Raw genomic sequence first — 17,485 nt, forward strand, 5'->3', positions numbered from 1 at the left:
ATAACTTAAAACTGTCAGTTTTTCTCTTCATAGATGGAATCATGATTTTAATCAACATCTTAATAAAACCCTCATCTAGAATGGAGGCTCAAGAGCATATAAGTGTTGACTATGATTATACCCTTTTTACTTAATTGTTACCATTAACTTTCTGAACCCAGCACATAGCATTCCTGCATATAAGTGTTGACTATGATTATACCCTTTTTACTTAATTGTTACCATTAACTTTCTGAACCCAGCACATTGCAACCTTATTGGAAGCTAACTCTATTGGAAAAAAAAAATCTGGAATATAAGGCCCCGATTGGTAGTTTGGTGCTGAAGCTTGGGGGTTAAGAAAAATGGGCTTGTCTCCCAATAGAAAAAAAAAAACAAAAAAAATGAGGGAATAATCTTCTGACAGCAAATATCTATAATTTTGTAATTTTCAATAAATTGGTTATACCAAGTTTTCTGTTTAAGCACTCGATATTTTCCTGCTGAATATTCTCAATGACTTGGTGAAGAACCAGGTAAAAATACTAATTTCTTTTACTATTTTTAAGGTTTCGCACAGTCATTACAAGTTGTTGTCTTTCGCCTTCTACTTCTGCAAATTTGAGACTTATCTCTGAATATCTCTCTTCCATTTCTTTCAGCTCTCTTTCCATAGTTTGGTTCTTCTCCTTTAGAGAGGACATTTCAGTAAGGAGGTCAATACAACAGTCATCGTTACTTTTAACAGAAGTTGACAATTTCAGTTCCTTATTTGATGAGTTTGAGTCCACTTTCCTGCAAATCAGAATTAACATTTGTATATTTAAGTAAAGAGCCCTTATAAGACCCATAAAATACAAGTAAATTATGGAAATGAACATGCTTCTGAATGTTGAACTGACTGACTGCTTATACCTTCCACAAAGTTCTCCATGAACACTGTTCTGGTTCGGTCTCTCTTCTTTATTACTTGTTTTGGTGATACCAGAACGGTTGATGTCCTACATTTCAAAGACATCTGATGTGTTAGCAGTCTAGAACATGGATGAAGTTATATCAATGAAACAAAAAACAAGGTCTAACAAGGGCAATTTTAGCCTAGTATGAGCCAAATTCATTTCATTTTTTATTTTTGATATCTCATTTTTCACAGAGAACTATGATAAACACTAAGTGCTTGACAGTCTTTTCACATGCTCCAATCATGATGATCTGGAATTTATGTAGATGGAGACAGGAGTCACCCTGATGAGGTATTCTGAATGTATATAATTACTTATAATGCTTCTCAGTAGAAAAAAAATACGTTAGGTAGCTAAGTTAATGTAGTTTTGTACTTGCAGCATTAGATTAATTCTGAACATAATCTTGTTCTCTAAGTGACTGTCGAGATGATTCTTCTCTAGAACAAAGATAACTTTGTATTTACTACAATACTAGTTCCTTGCAGCTGCATTGCTTGCTGTCATACATTGACAGTAGATATTATCTTTCTTTCTTCTATTTCATTTTTGAATATATGTTTAAATCATAAAAATTTAGTACTTTCTAACTATATAAATGGTGGGGAGGACTTGGAAAACATCAATTTCGGAATTTTGTGTAATATTTTGTATCTGGATATTTAGTTAAAGGGCTCGAGAACTACCTGAAGCGATTGCATCACCTCTTCTGAAGCTGAAAGCTCCTGCATGGTATGAGGAAGCGTTTGAGATACATTATGAATTGAAGCTGAGGTTAGATTCAAAGCTGAAATTTCTTGAACTTCCAAATTGATGTTTGACATGCAAGAAGTTCTCACCTTATTTTGTAGTTCACTCTTTAGTTCGAGTACCTGTTTTCTTAGGTTTTCTTTCTCAGAATTTTCTGTCCGTGATTCCTTCCTTAGCTCATTAATTTGTGCTCTAAGGCTTTCCATTTCAGCTAGTAGATTGTCAATTAATCTATCTTGCTCGTGTTTGGAAGCTTTCATTCTAATCAGCTCTTCCTGTACCTTTTCTGCTTCTCTCTTCGAAAAAGCGATCTCTTTTTCTAAACTTTCCCTTTCTTTCCTTCTTTCTTCCGATGCTTCCATTTCAGAAATTGAACATTCAGGTTGTTCGCTCTCTGCCTGCTTTGCAATATGCTTTTCTGCATTTAGCGTTTCTATATTTGATTTCAGCATTTGGATTTCCTCCTCCTGATAGTCTTCATGCTCTTTCGCATCTTCAAGTTGTCTGGACTTATTATCTAGCTCCATTGACATGTGATGCATTTCATTTGTTTTTAACTCTAGCTGGAAGGAAAGGTCATGCAGTTTTTCTTCGCTCTTTTCTGAATCTTCATTAGATTTCTGGAGCATTTCTTTCAATACTACTTTCTGCAGACGCAATTCGTTTATTTCTTTGACAGATTTAATGATTCTCTTTTCATTATCATTTAACTTGGAAGCCATTTCCATTGAAAACTTTTTACTTCTCTCCTGAAGAATGACGGCTTTTATGGCATTTTTCCATCTTGTCTTACTCAATGCTTCTTTTGCTTCTATAGCCATTTTTTCCAACTGAACATTGGCATGTTTGATGGCATTGAATTCGTCATGATACTCACGAGTCTGCTTTTCCAATTCTCTCTCCATGCGCTTGATCTGACCTTCAAGCTCATTGATTGAGATCAAAGATTCTGAAAACTCCTCAGTTTGTATTCGGAGTTTTTCTTCTAGCCTTTCTATTTCAGATTCCAGTTCTTTTATAACAGCCAAAGAACCCGAGTATTCATTCTGTTTTCTGAGATATTCTGCCTTGTTTCTCTCGAACTCTGCAGAGATGTCTTCGTTTTCTTGCTTGAGGATTTCATTGTCTGACATGAGTTGTTCTAAATGCATCTCTAGCTCTTCTATGTTCTTCAGGTGCATTTCTATTTCTCCATTCAAATCTTTGATCTCCTGTTTCAACATGTCCACTTCCTTGACATTGTCATACCCTTGAATCAATTCTTTTGGCACTTTTGGGTTCTCATCATTATTCCTTTTACAATCATAAGCAACTTTTCCATCACTCTCCGAGGATTCTAAAGTTCTTGAAAGATCAGCAATTACCCGATTCTTTAGCTCAATCATTTCTTCGAGATCTCTCACTGCAAGAACTAAATCAGAGTTGGAGTCTTGTGTTTTCTGCAGTTGAAGCTGTTGATCAATTCGTAATTCCTTTTCCTGCTTAAGCTCTTCCCGTGTTGCGGCCAGCTGAATCCCTGCTTCCTTTATCTCAGACTTCAAAGTTTTGGAGTCCTCTGCCTCATCATTACATTTCTTCAAGAACTTGAGTTGTTTGCACTCTGTTTTGAGTGCATCCCTTTCCTCAGTAAGGCAAATGATTTGTCGTGATAGATTCTGCCCTTGTATGGTCTCCTTCGTGACCTGTTTACGAAGAGACTGCAACTCCATTTCTGTTACTTCTAGCTTTCTCATGAGCATAACATTCTCATTTCTTACCCTTTCAATCGAACTATTTGGAAGCTGGTGCATCTTTTCTCTTGAAGTGTGTTCTTCAATACTATTTCCTGAGTCACCAAAACTTCCATCTGAAACTGAACCCAGTGACCATTCCGTATTTGATCGCTTATGCGCTTGGTTTTTCACCCTAGTGGTGTCGACAGTTGCCTTAGTCATGGAGTTCTGTCTAAGGGATGACAAAAGGGTAGGACTTTGGATAGCATTCTTCTTTGATCTGGAATCCTGTTGAGTATTTCTTTCATCGTTACTACCATCCCAGTACGATGCAAATTTAGCAGAATTACAGCCAGGGGATACTTTAGAGTTGCCATTTTGTTCTGCATCCTCACGTAATGTACTTAAGTCGCCATTCTGCAATCCCACCAATATAATTTGGATCAAGCGAATGGGTCAACCTATCCTTAGTGATTACGAAGTTTTTTTATTGAAAATGAAAGGGAAATCTTTCTTCAATCAAATTGGTTTTAACTTCAAGGAAACTATTCTGCATTAAAATATGTTTCGCAGGTGTTGTTCCTAAATTCAAAATGAATTGGAAAATTGGAATGAGACCTTACTTCTGTGGGATAATGGTTTCCTTCTGTACTTGAAAAGCTAAGCTGGCTATTAAAGAGGTTCTCATGTTGACATGGTGCAGCGCCGTTCTCTTCATAATCTCTGTTAATTGGAAACTAAAACTTCATAAGGTGAGGCAGATGGAAAACAAGCAAAAAAAGAAAGGGTCACACTGTAAATTAAAGTAAATCTCAGGTTCTTGTTATTACCTTTTATCATTATCTCCCTCCATTTTATGAATAGTCACCTGTTTAGCCAATTTCCATGAATATCAGGAACATCCACATATATAAGAAATAATGTCATGGCAGTTTTACTAGACTTCAAATTTCTAGGTACAGCTCAAGTGGATGAGAAATAGAGAACCAACGTGTAGTATGGCGCCAGAGTTTGCGAACTTGAGAGGAAGGGAAACTGTCATGGGTTCAGTTTCTGCTTCAAAATCTGCAAAATCAATTGAAGCTTCGCCCACAAAGCCAGATTTTGATGATCCCTGCACATACACACACAAAATTTTACAACTTGCTCCACCAGATGGCTAATTACGAACTGGAGAGTATTTGGAAGTCTGTGTTGCTATGCCTTACCGTTGAAACCACAAAATGGTAAATTTTCTCATTGATTTTTCCTGTTTTTATCTCCCTAACAAGCTTGACTGTTTCATAAACAGGATTCTCCCACACACAAGTACCATCTTGAATAGCAGCTTTCTCAAGCTTCACTGTTGCCTTTCCCACATCATCTGGCACCAAAGATATCATCAAAGCCGGTTTCTTCAACTTCGGCACCTGAAAGAAAGCCAATAGTACTGGGTAAGATCCTGTCCTTACAAAATTGAGTTGAAAAGTTCAAACTTCAAATATTCTCTAGCCATCAGCGTATTATCTCGTTAAAATTACTGAAAATTTATAACTAATTAACATTAATATTTTTAGAAAACCAGTAAAAATTACCGACATTTCATGTTGAGCAGAGAAAAATGTAGTTAACTACTCCGGCTTTCAAAATATTACCTCTGTTGCCTGGAATTGCAGTTTGAATACAGCTTTGATCTTCTGCTTCTTGCTCCATGATTTGAACATTTTTCAAATTCTGTTTCAGATCTCCAAGAATGAACCTCTAGTTCCTGACCAGAAAACCCACCAGGCTCTTATCGAATATTTAGAACTTGAAGTCGGTCTGATGAATTGTTCTGGTTTGAACCGGAAGAAATTCTCTCCTCCCTGGTCGCTGCAATATTGGAAAATCCTGAAAGCAGCAATAAAAGATGGGGGCCTATAAAAATTAAGTTTTGTGGAGATGGAGATGGAAAAGATGAGGCGAAACAAGTAAAGAACTAGTTACGTGGGAAGAACAACTGAGAAGTTTCTCTCCCATGGCAATCAGACAAGCAGCTGTGCAGTATTGGAAGAGGAACAACGCAGAAATGCATTATGATTTACTTTTGGCTGCAAAAGGCAGCGGTGCAATGCTGCCGCTATTTTCTAAATGACAAATGTGACCCTCTACTTTAATGATACCTCTCCATCAACCAAATGAAAACTTTATTTCAACGTTGGGAACAATGCGGGTCACGAGCTTTTGGCCTTCCACGTTATTCCAAGCTTGGTAAAATTTCTCACATTCAACTGTTTATTTATTTATTGTGTACTCTTAAAACTTTATCATTGGTCTAAAGTTGGTAAGATTATCTTCCATATTTTATAAATATTTCAAAACTTTTTAAAAAAAATTTCTTCAGACAGAACATGGTGTTTGAATTCTGGAAGTTAAAAACTAAGTTGAAGGGTATTTTTGTAATTTGTCCTTATTTATATTCTGGTTAACACTCATTTCTTCACCAATTTTCATTCATTAAGTTGCAGTTTGGTGCCTTGTTGACTTCAGATTGTTTCATATCAATTTTATATAATAATTTCAATGGCAGTTTAGAGTTCTCTTTTCCAGAGCACAGTGGTCCTGCACTGTTGAAGTGTGGTAACAACCATATTTATATCTCCAAGGTACGGCGACTCAGATGGCATACTATTCAACATATTGATTACTGGTTTAGATCTATAGTATCAATGTTTTGACTAATTAAATTAAGTTCTATTTAAATTTGAGTTCTTAATTTCATCTCATTTAGAACTTGGTTCGTTCAGCCTATTTCGAAATTTTATTTGCCCTACTAATTAATAGCCTTTCTGTCCTTTTCTCTCTAATTAGCTGGATTCAGAGTGACGTACAAGTTTTTTTTTTCCTTCTTTTTTTCTGTTTTTGATTCTTTTAGGTTAACATTCACTTTTCCCCCTTTTGTATTTTGAGTCTACAATTTAGTTGCCTTTTATTCTACTTCTTCGTTTATTTATTTGTTTAAGGTGATTTTGATGTGATTCCCCACTATTATTAACATTAGTACATTATCATTTTTTAAAATTATTCTGTGTTATTGATGCTATGCTTACGTTCAATCACTTCCTTCAGACTAGTCATATTTTATTTTATTAATTTCTTTGATTTTTTTTTGTGGTAGATTGATATTAAAGTTATAAAAGTTTTAATTCCTCAAGGTTAGTATTTTATAAGTGAAGCTTAATTTTGAGTTAGAAATTAACTAAATGTTGATCACTGGTATATGTGATAGACGAATCCAGCTAAATTGGTGGGCACCTTACTTTACTTTTTGTTTGAATTTTTGGAAAATTATCATGTGCAATTAATAACACATGACATATGGTAGATTACCATTATGTGTAATTAATGAAGAAAACACATCATGTGTTAATAATCAATATCATTCTAGAAAAGGCTAGTTTTGATAGGGTAAATAAAATGGTCAGAAAAAATAGAGCCATTTGAATCTATAAAATGACCAAATTTTGTGGCATTGAGAGTGTTTGTAGGATAACGTTGTGCATAGTTAGTTTGCCAAAGCCACATAAGCTGTATAAGAAAAGAAAGAACCTCATGAATTGGTAGGTCGCATTATTGGTTTGTTAAGGAAAATGTGTGTGTGTAAATGAGACGAAACACGTGGGGTCATGTGCCATTTCCACTACATATATATATACACATATATATCCATTAATCGATGTGGTGTGTTGGATATTGAATATAGATTCCAGCTGGTTTGCTCGTGGAGGTTCCGTTCTTCATTCTGCCATTAAAAAGACCCCACTCCAAGCAATTATGGACGACGTAAGTGCTCAAACTTTCTGCTTTTTATTTCATTTTTTATATTTAAATTTCTAATCTCAATTGATGCTAGATGTCTTATCAATTCCTTATGAAGTATTAAAAGTATAATTCAATTAATTGAGCATTATCTGTGTCTTATTAAAGATTTATTATAAATTTTAAGAGTGAAATTATAAATGGAAAGTTACTTTTATCCTCGCTTTTAGTTTTGCTTGCATCAGACCTTTGCTGAAGGATAATAAAGTGAGTGCTCAAAAGCTAGATATGCATGAGAAACTGAGTGGAATCTGTATGTGGGTCTAGGTTTTGATTTGAGAGTATATTAACCGTCCTAAATTATGGTTTATATATGTTTATATTTGACCCTTTATTAAGTGCCATATTTGACCATTTATTATATGCAAATATTTTATATGATATTTAGCTCGTATAGTATTTTTCCTTGCATATTTTATATTCATTTATTGATATATCCATTTTCTTTATAATTTTTTTGATTCTGTAAATGATTATTTACTACCATTTAAGTGGGGTGGTTTTAGCAAATATTCACTTATTAGATACCGAAACTGAGTAGGAGATTTAGTTACAGTCCTACTATTAGATACCGAAACTGAGTAGGAGATTTAGTTACAGTCCTACTATTAGATACCGAAACTGAATAGGAGGTCTAGTTACCGTCCTACTTCTAAGATATCGAAAGAGCATTGTTTGTTTTCATTTATTGCCTTCATTTAGACCCTTCTTTAAGTATTATTATTATTAGTTTCATTCTAAAATGCATATAGAATTATTATTAGTTTAAGTAGATAGAGATTGTTTCTCTAACGACGTGACGCGTTTCTTTACTTTCAACCTATCTTAAAATTAATTTTTATTGTTAGTATTTATTAATGTTTTGAGTTGGTGAATTATGATTCTTTTCATTTATTGATAAAATTAGAGGACTAATTATGATGGAACCAGTGATATTTTAATTTAAAATTATTTTACTTTTGTATTGATATGCAAGTGTTAGTGAGTAAATTTATAATTTAAAATTTTTAATATTCTCAGTTTTTAGTTTTTTTATTTGTCTGGTCTCTGTAGTGTGACCAGTCCAGTCCTATAGGGAGACTATTAGTGTAGATAATGATTCCTTCAGGCATGTTGGATGTTTCTTATTTGGATATAGATATTATTGTTGTGTTTAAGATTTTCTTTTCTATCCCTTTTCGCCAGCTTCACATTTTGTCCCACGTATATTGTTTTATGATCGTGATTTGTAATGTTTCATTGGCTCTTTCGTTCTTACTTTACTTTCGAGGATGAGATAATGTTTCTATCGAAAGTATGAGGATCTTTTACTTTATTCATCTTGAATGCTTTGGTTGAAAATATTATTTATAATGCCTAAAAGAATATAAAAATAATATCTAAAAATAGAAATTCAGTAATCAAATAATTGTGTTTAGTCTTAGGATGTTACGAGAATTTCTATAAATGAAAATATAAAATATTTTCAACAATTTTGTTATGTTATTTAATTTTAGATAATTAATATATTTTATTTTTATTAAATCAAATTATTAAAATTTTAAGTCCATTTCTTAACCTCTATCTCATATAATCAAATTTAACCAATTTTTTTTCATAAAATCAAATAAACTTTTACCAAATTGAAAATATAAGTATACATGTTATATTAAAAAAATTAAATATAATAAATTTACCTCACTCCCCCCACTATAAAACACAAATATTTTAATTCATTATCATTTATAATCTCTTCTCCTAAATGATTTATTTCAAAGCTCCAAAATTGAAAGATAAAAATAAGTAATAAAAATAACGAGCAAACATTAAAAATAAAAAATAAAAAATAAAAAAAATCCAACACGAAACACAAATAATAGAACAAAAAAAAGAGAATTATATTAAAATATATATATATATATATATATATATATATAAAGAAAGTCATGCCAAAAGAAAAAAGAAAAGTGGGAAGAGGAGATAAAAATAAAAATGTAAAAGTAGAAAAGAAAAAAAAAGTATTCCAAAAGAAAAATAACAGAAAAAAAAAAAAAAAAAAAAAAAAAAAAAAAAAAAAAAAAAGAGGGTAAAGAAATCAGAGATGGATGGAAAAAAAAAAAAGAAGAAGAAGAAGAGATGGTGTTTGAGGAAACTCATGAGCTTTGATGGGTAACAAGATGTATGTTTTTCTGTGTACAATGTCCCCTGAAGACCCTCAACCAAAACGGGCCCTTTAAGGTGAAAGAAGGGATTGAGTTGGTACGTTAATTTGGCTAAAAATTGATTCTTTCATACAATGTGACAATGTACATAAACGATGAATTATGCTTGCTTGCCTTCTTAAATGTTTGGGTCCAACCATACATATTTTATTTAACCGCCCTATTTTTTATGCTTGCTTGCCTTGTTAAATGTTTGGGCACAAGTACACTACATAAATTAATGTAACTACAATTTAGATACTTTTAGATTACGTAGTATTATTTTTTTTATTAAAAAAAACTACCATTTATGATTAGGAATGGATCTACGTTAGCGTCATGCCTCCTCGAGCTATCTTTATTTATTATTTCCTTCAAAAAATATTGAAATGAGTTGTTGGTTTGTTGGCTTTTTATTTATTTATTATTATTGACTTTTTAAGTGATTCACTTTTTGTTAAAAATAACGGGTTGAGCAAGATTTGAAATATTTGACCATCACTTAAATTGGATTTTCAAAAATGAATTTGAGAAGAAACAAAGTCATTTTTGAAGGAAACACTTAGAAAAGAAAATATAAAAAAAGAATTTTTGAGTGTAATAATGAACTCTGAAATTTTGTCCACGTTGAGGGAATGATCATGAATTTATAATTAAGGAATATTCTCTCTATTTGTATGAGGCTTTTTGGAGAAGCCCAAAACCACGAGAACCTATACTCAAAGTGGACAATATTATACGATTGTGGAAATTTTAACCTTCGTTATAAAAAAATTTTAAAATATTCTGACACTACTTAACCCAAATCTCTTTTATCTTTTACTTCTACCTTGATCTTTGTCAAAAAACTCACCACTGCTAGCCATCAATGCCCATCCACCGGACTAACAACTACCACTCACCATTGTCGACTGCCAATGCCCAAAAGCTAGCAACCACCACCAACCATCACTCACTGCCAATGACCATCAATGGCTACTTTGACCACCATTGACTTCTAGTGACTAGCGAAAAGAACTTGTGGCTAACAATAACTAGGACTAAGGATGAAAACCAACGATCACTTCGACAATAAATCGTTGGAGTGATCATTGGTCACCCACCATAGTCTCTTGTGTTCAAGTTATAGTGTCACAATTTGAGTTTCAAGTTGTTTGAATTGAAAATTTTGCTGTGGATTAAAAGAGTAACAAAAATACATAAATTTTTTTGCCTAATAAAATATACACAGTATACTTGATAAACAATAAAGAATTAGGGCCAGTCTAAAATAGACCATAAGTTGGTATGATTTTGATCGTGGTCATGGATGCAGCTAAGGAACTACACTCTTAAGGGTTCATTCTTAAGAATCTGAATTTTGAGTCCTTGATCAATCCATGTCTAAGCCTCGTCCTATGTACCCATGTAGTCCCTCATCTCTCTCGAGACAAATTTACAAAGCATGAGTTATATCTGGAAGTCTACCTCTATTTCCACACTTAATACATAGTCATATATTGCTCTCTGTCCTACATATCCATGTGATCCCTCACCTCTCTCAAGGCAAATTTATAGAGGATGAATCTAATCGATAAGCCTATGCCCATTTTCACATCCAATACATATTCATGACTTGATATGGGTCCTACGTACTCATGTGGTCCCTCACCCCTCTCAAGATTGGTTTGCATGGGTCTTATATGAAAATTCATGTCCATTTTCACACAATACATAGTCATAAATCTTGAATTTGAGATATTTTCTTAACTAGACCAATCTAGGTCATCAATACAAAATTGTGATGCTACCCGTCAGGCTAGTAGAATCATATATGACATCCTGCCCATTGAGGCAAGGCATCCCATCAATCGAGGTGAGAAATCATGAGTTCATGGCATACTAAAGAGGTAGGAAGGTCTAGGGTAACTTAAGGCATCTCTAAGCTAGGTTCGATCCATCTCGTGGGGTGATACTTAACTATTAGGACGTTGTGTTAGGGTCATGATTCTCGTTGTGTCATATTATGAGTTTAGCCTACTTGGCTAGCTATAATCTTAGACATATTATGAGTTTAGCCTACTTGGCTAGCTATAATCTTAGAGCCAAGACATTGTGTCATGTTTATTAGGTCCTACCACCTAATTTTTAATAATAATTTTGATTATTTCATTAACAATTTAATATTATCCATAGTATGAAAAATTTAAAGTTATTAATGTAATCTTCAACTGGATGTGGTTGATGTACAAGAAGATATTATTCAAGCAATAAACTAAAAGATTTACCGTATATGGATATCATTGAGTTTCTTATCTTGATAACTTTATTGATACGACTCACTTTGTAATTATTACAAATGATTTGATCCAAATCGTTCATGTCATGACATGTGAGTAGGGTATCCTATACAATGAATTGTATAAAATAAGACCACAAAATATATAATATATTTTTATAAATTTGTTAATTGAGAGCATTAATATTTCACAAGATGATCATATGCAACTCGATCTTAATCCTTAATGAGTTATGAACTTCTACCTTTGAGGGCTTGCCTTCGATTTGTGTCACGACCCGATTTTAATCTCGAATCGCGACTAATTTAAAACATACTTGAAAACATAAATGACAAAGTAAAATGTGTACAATAAAATTTTTGATGTTTAAAAATATAAATACATTTTATTTACAAATCAATAATAAAGTTTAAATAGATTGGACTCGATAAACAAAACAACTTAGAATTAATATCAAATCAATTAAAACACAACGTGGTTCTATATGACTTCAACTCCAGATCCGTTTCCATTCTCGACCAGCTTCATTTGGTCATCTAAAAAACATGAGAGAATAGGAATGAGTACAAAGGCTAAGTAAGTAACCCTTAATCATGTATTTTGGGAATGCTAGGATACCACTCTTTTAGTTCTTATCTTTTGTTCTTGATTTTTTATCATAGTTCTTAGTTCTGGTTCTTGACCTTAGTTCTTGGTCTTGATTCTTATTTTTGTTGTCATTAGTCCTTGTTCTTGGTTCTTGAGGCTTATACTACTTTAGGGCAGGAGTCTGTAGTAAACTTATTTCACGACCTTAAAGTTAAAGTAGCATATTGTTTACCTGAAAATTAAAGCTAACTAAAGCTTACTTTGGAACAGTATCCTAATTACTTAAAAACTAAGGGCGGACCTAGAGCTCATCTTGAATTAGGGTAGCCTACTAGTTGCTTGAAAACAAAAGCTATCATAAAGCTTATTAGGTAATATTCCAATTGCTTGAAAATCAAGTGCCAACCTAGAGCTCATCTTAAGTTAGAATAGCCTTCTGGTTACTTGAAAACTAAGGATTATCCTTAAGCTTATCATGAGATAGAATCTTGATGGCTCAAAAATCAAGGGCTAACTTTGAGCTCATCTTGAGATAGGTTAGCCTCCTAGTTACTTAAAATAGCCTCTTAGTTCCTTAAAATTCAAGGATTATCTTAAAACTTACGGTGAAGTCAAGAATGAACTTGGGTTATCTTAAGTGTGACATGAAGCTTATAATATACCTTGATTGTGATTTTTAAGAATATTCAAGGTCTTGAAGTGAGCCCAAGTCATATTAAACTTCTAGACTTATTTGGAATCAACTACCTGCATAAATCTTAGGGGTTAACCATAGGTGGTATTCTAGTCATATCCCTTCCTCCTTAACTTATATCTCTAACTTGGTTTAGGTTCTAATCTTACATAAATTTTCATTTCTTTATACATAACCATTTTTTAAAATCTTGAGTTATTCATAGGATACTTGGACTTTGAAATGACTTATGGTTATTCTTAGGACATTTCAATAATTTTTACCTTAATCCTTGATTCAGTCTTTAAACAATTCTCTAATGACTTTGAAATCTTGCAAAGTCAAAGTCATATATAAGATCTTAGGCATTTGGAGTTTATTTGGTTCATAAATCAACACTTAGACATATAGGGACATTTTGGTCATTTATAAAGTTAAATTTGGTGCGAGCCTTAAACATGATCTAATGATTCTAAATCTTTGCATAATGGGTAAAAATCATAAAATAAAATCTCTTATAAAGTTTTATGACATTTAGAGGTCGTTTGGGTCATGAACGGTAAGTTACCTTTTACTTTAGGGGCATTATGGTTATTTTACTAACCTTATCCCATGACTACAAAATTCCATTTATAACCCTAAGATGTCATATTATTCCAATATTAAAATTTTATAGGTACTAGAGTTTAGTGGGTTATTTTAACATTACTTGATTCTCAAGCAAAACACTCGATTTAGATCCTTAACTCACCGTTCTTTGTTTATTTCTTCCATATTCCTTTAGATCATACTTAATTTAAGGCTCATATTAAATTTTAAACGATTCCTACAAATATTTCTTAAGAAAAATGGTAGATGACTACTTATTGATAGTCAATTTCATAGCCCTTTGATTTTGAATCATATTTAAATGTGGTCATGGTTTGATTAGTTGTTCACCACTTTTCAATTACCTTCTCTTAATTTGGAGGTGACATGGCTAAATTAAAAACACCCCATTCTTGAATGTTCTTGAATTCTCTTTGCTAAATTTTTTATTTTTATAGAAAACCATTATTCTTATTTTGAATACTTTTTCATTCTACATCATCTTCAAACTTATCATCTTCAAACTTTCACTCTATAATGGGCAACTTAATTATGAATTAGAAAAATTATATTTTTTCCCTTTTTGTTCCCAATTTTTCTCGGGCGTTACACCGCTATGAAGATTTTGTGAAAGAATAGAAAATTCAATCGTTGAAGAGTTGGAATAAGAAGATTAAAAATTCACGAAAACTTTCTCTATACTCTTCAATGTAGATGTATTTAACCTCTAGTTTTGTTTAATTATAAATAAAAAATAAGTTAATTTCATTTTTTTTCGCTAATGAATTAAACCATCATTCTCAACATGTATGATACCTTAGTTCTTATTATTGAAAAATGTATGTTAAGAATAATTTTACCCTAAATTATGAAATAGGTATACAAATTTAATGTATTTTGTTTTTGAAGTAACAAAGGACTTGCATGACTGCACTAATTTCTTAAAGATATGAAAAGTATTTCAAATATGATTTAGTCTATTTATTATGATAACATACAAACCTTAATATTAATAAAATTAGAGAATATCTACGCACATGGAATCATATAGAGAAAGAAAGTATCAATGACCAAGATTTCTAGTAAGGACAGACATTTTGATATAATATAAAATGGCTCTATAAGCTAAGTGAAAGAGAATCATTTTGATACAATATAAAATGGCTCTATAAACTAAAGTAATTGAGGGAAACCTACAAGTCTCAACTTCTCTTGAATAAGCTAGAGGACATGCTGGATATAAAATATTTGTTGGGTACATATCTCACCATTTTTAGGGTAAATAGGAGATGGTTGAGATTTATAACTAAAGATTAAGTAATTAATTATTTAAATTTTAATATTAATTTTGATTAAGGTATATATATAAAATGTTGTGTAATGACTTAAATTTTCTACTTAATCTAAGGTCATTACTGTACATATATCATGAACACTGAAAGCGAAATTACCTCCTTTAAATTTCATATAATATAACTTTCATCTTAAAACACGACCATGGACTTACGTGTTCAAAAACATTTTTAAAACGACTACCATATGCATGTGTCATGGTCTCGAGTTGCAATACTGTTGTCAGCCGTACAAGGATGCTTTGCCTTTATGCGAAATTGAAGTAGCACGATCCCACTTCTACACACGGGCTCCTGCCTAGTAGTGTACGTCGTGAAAGAATAGGGATTCTCCCCAATGCATGAACACACAATAATACACTCCTACACACGGGCCCCTACCTAGTAGTGTACGTGTGTGTACTATTGTGAAAGAATAGGGATACCCAATGTATAAACATACAATAATGCATAAGGTCCAAACAATTTTTCATTTTTAGTATTATTTAATACCATTGCTAAGCATTTTGTTCATCTTGAGTGAATTATGAATGTATGTGAGAGATTGCTCTTCCATTTGCATGAGTGAGAATTACTTTTGTAATGGATTTAATGTCCACCACTTTATAGACTTGACTAAAGAAAATGCTGGGAACAATATAAAATCAACTTCTTCCAATAAAAGGTAAGCATATGAAGAGTTCTCTAAGCGCGTATTTTTTTTACTTAAACAATGGGTCACACCCTCTCACTAGCTCAAGAGAGAAGTAGCTTAGCTTATGGTTGATTATAATCAAATTATTCATTAAAACAACCGTGATTAAAATAAACTTTTGATTAGTTGTAATTACAAATAACTCGTGAAAGATTGACTTGATTACAGTGGTTACATCCTTGGACACAATTTTTTTCATAGTTATTAAGTTTACTTGACCTATCTTCTATCATTTTTATTCTTAGAAATAAATTTGTGTTTGACAATACATATTTAAAAAAAATTATCAATATTATTCCGCGGCTGGAGTCACAAAGAACAAAGAACAGTTTAATCATCTCCCAATCATTTTTGGTTAACTTGAATAGATCCTTACCTTTTTTTATTTTAAAAAATGCTAACCTGATTTTTGTAACACAAAATGATAAGTAAAATCTAAATAATTGAAATAAGAAAAAAGATTTTTTTGTGGTAACACAAAATGATAATTAAAATCTAAATAATTTGCAACAAGATAAATGAAAATAGATATCTAACTTAACCAAACTTTTTTCTCCTTCCAAGTAAATCTGTCATCTTTGCTTTTCTGTTGGTTTTTTATGCAAGAATAACCACATCATTTTTTTTAGGTAAATCTACCATTTTTTCTTACCTACCATTTTTTCTTGTAGAATTGTTCGGCTAATACATGATTGTCGTTGGAAGAGTTGTTGATGAGAGATATTTGGAGAAAGAATTTGAGATGGGTGGAGAGATGAGATCGGCTACCATTTTATTGTTATTTTACTTTGTTACATTGTACCTTTGGAAAAAACTTTAATCCTCAAAAGTGCTTTAATCTCGAAATAACTCGAGCTCTCGTTATAAGAGTTTTTTGTTAAGTCTTGAAGCACAATTAAAGAAAAATTCTGATCAAGTATGCCCTAATCCATATGAGTCATAATTTTTTTTTTTTCATGCATAAATCTATTAGCAACTTGTCACTTGGTATTCATACAAACCTTGATTTATTATAAAGTGTTTTTGAGGGATATTTACGTATTTTTCCTCTTGACTCATACTCCAAAGTTGTCCTTGTTGTACCACAGGACGCCACAACTACAATGCTCTGGTACCGCTTATTGTGCTATACTGTCACAACAAAAAATTATGATATCAATTGTTGTAGCGGAATGCCACAACAAAAAATACTCTGATCACTACAAGAAATAATGAATACGATAGCTTACGAAAAACGTTATCATAAACTTTTTATAGTATTTTGTGTACGTTGTAACAACCCATGTCCCATATTATTAAAAGTCTAAGATTTTTTATAACTATAATTGATGCTATAATAGAGTATGAAGCAATATCTTAGATGTGTTGTTATGAAAACATTTTATAGAATTTTTTTATTAAGTTATAATATGTTTAATACGGCTAAAATAATGTGTTATCTTTTAACTGATAATATCATTCTTTCAGTGATTTATAACTTCAATTTATGTTATAACAATATTATTTAATAATTTATAATTATTATAATTATCGTAATGCACATTTGATAGAATTTATTTTTTGCTACCTAAATTTCGTTACCTCTTGATCATTGTTGCATAAGGTATATTTTTTTTCCTCGAGTAATCTACTCTTGACTAAATTTGAAAGTCACATACATAGAATGATATTTTATAACGCATTGAATACTAAAAATTTTATATTCTTAATTGAAATTTCACAATGTATTACACATTACAAAATAAAGAAGTTGTTTAAACGAGGTAAGATAAAGTCTTTGTTGAATATAAGTACCAAAATAGTTCACAAAATACAAAATTCACTAGTTTTGATGAAGTTGATACGGAGATAAGGTGTCATATTCAAATTGATCCTTTGAGACAAGCAAGAT

The 17,485-nt window shown here is 31.9% G+C and overlaps 1 protein-coding gene and 1 long non-coding RNA gene across 4 annotated transcripts; one reads left to right on the forward strand and one right to left on the reverse strand.

The window, feature by feature from the left end:
• Window positions 1-397: 397 nt before the first annotated feature.
• LOC111811514 (Myosin heavy chain-related protein) lies at window positions 398-5,224 on the reverse strand. Of its 2 annotated transcripts, XM_023698405.2 has the most exons (9): window positions 5,038-5,220; window positions 4,612-4,812; window positions 4,395-4,517; window positions 4,234-4,271; window positions 4,027-4,126; window positions 1,781-3,820; window positions 1,628-1,666; window positions 895-980; window positions 398-774 (listed from the first exon to the last, which is right to left on the reverse strand). In XM_023698405.2, exons 1-9 carry the CDS (start codon window positions 5,104-5,106, stop codon window positions 525-527), a joined length of 2,946 nt encoding a protein of 981 aa, XP_023554173.2. In that variant the 5' UTR covers window positions 5,107-5,220; the 3' UTR covers window positions 398-524. The 2 variants fall into 2 exon arrangements, with proteins under 2 accessions (XP_023554173.2, XP_086974122.1); XM_087117996.1 differs by having other exon boundaries at window positions 1,628-3,820; window positions 5,038-5,224.
• On the forward strand, window positions 4,695-8,208 carry LOC111811536 (uncharacterized). 2 transcript variants are annotated; one of them, XR_015411922.1, is made up of 5 exons: window positions 4,695-4,836; window positions 5,126-5,632; window positions 5,952-6,027; window positions 7,125-7,204; window positions 7,411-8,208. It is a non-coding gene; the product is annotated as an uncharacterized LOC111811536 (long non-coding RNA). The 2 variants fall into 2 exon arrangements; XR_015411921.1 differs by having other exon boundaries at window positions 7,125-8,208.
• The last annotated feature ends 9,277 nt before the right edge of the window (window positions 8,209-17,485 follow it).

Source organism: Cucurbita pepo, chromosome 15 (assembly GCF_057944985.1).
Source record: "Cucurbita pepo subsp. pepo isolate OVF chromosome 15, ASM5794498v1, whole genome shotgun sequence".
Classification (NCBI taxonomy): domain Eukaryota; kingdom Viridiplantae; phylum Streptophyta; class Magnoliopsida; order Cucurbitales; family Cucurbitaceae; genus Cucurbita; species Cucurbita pepo.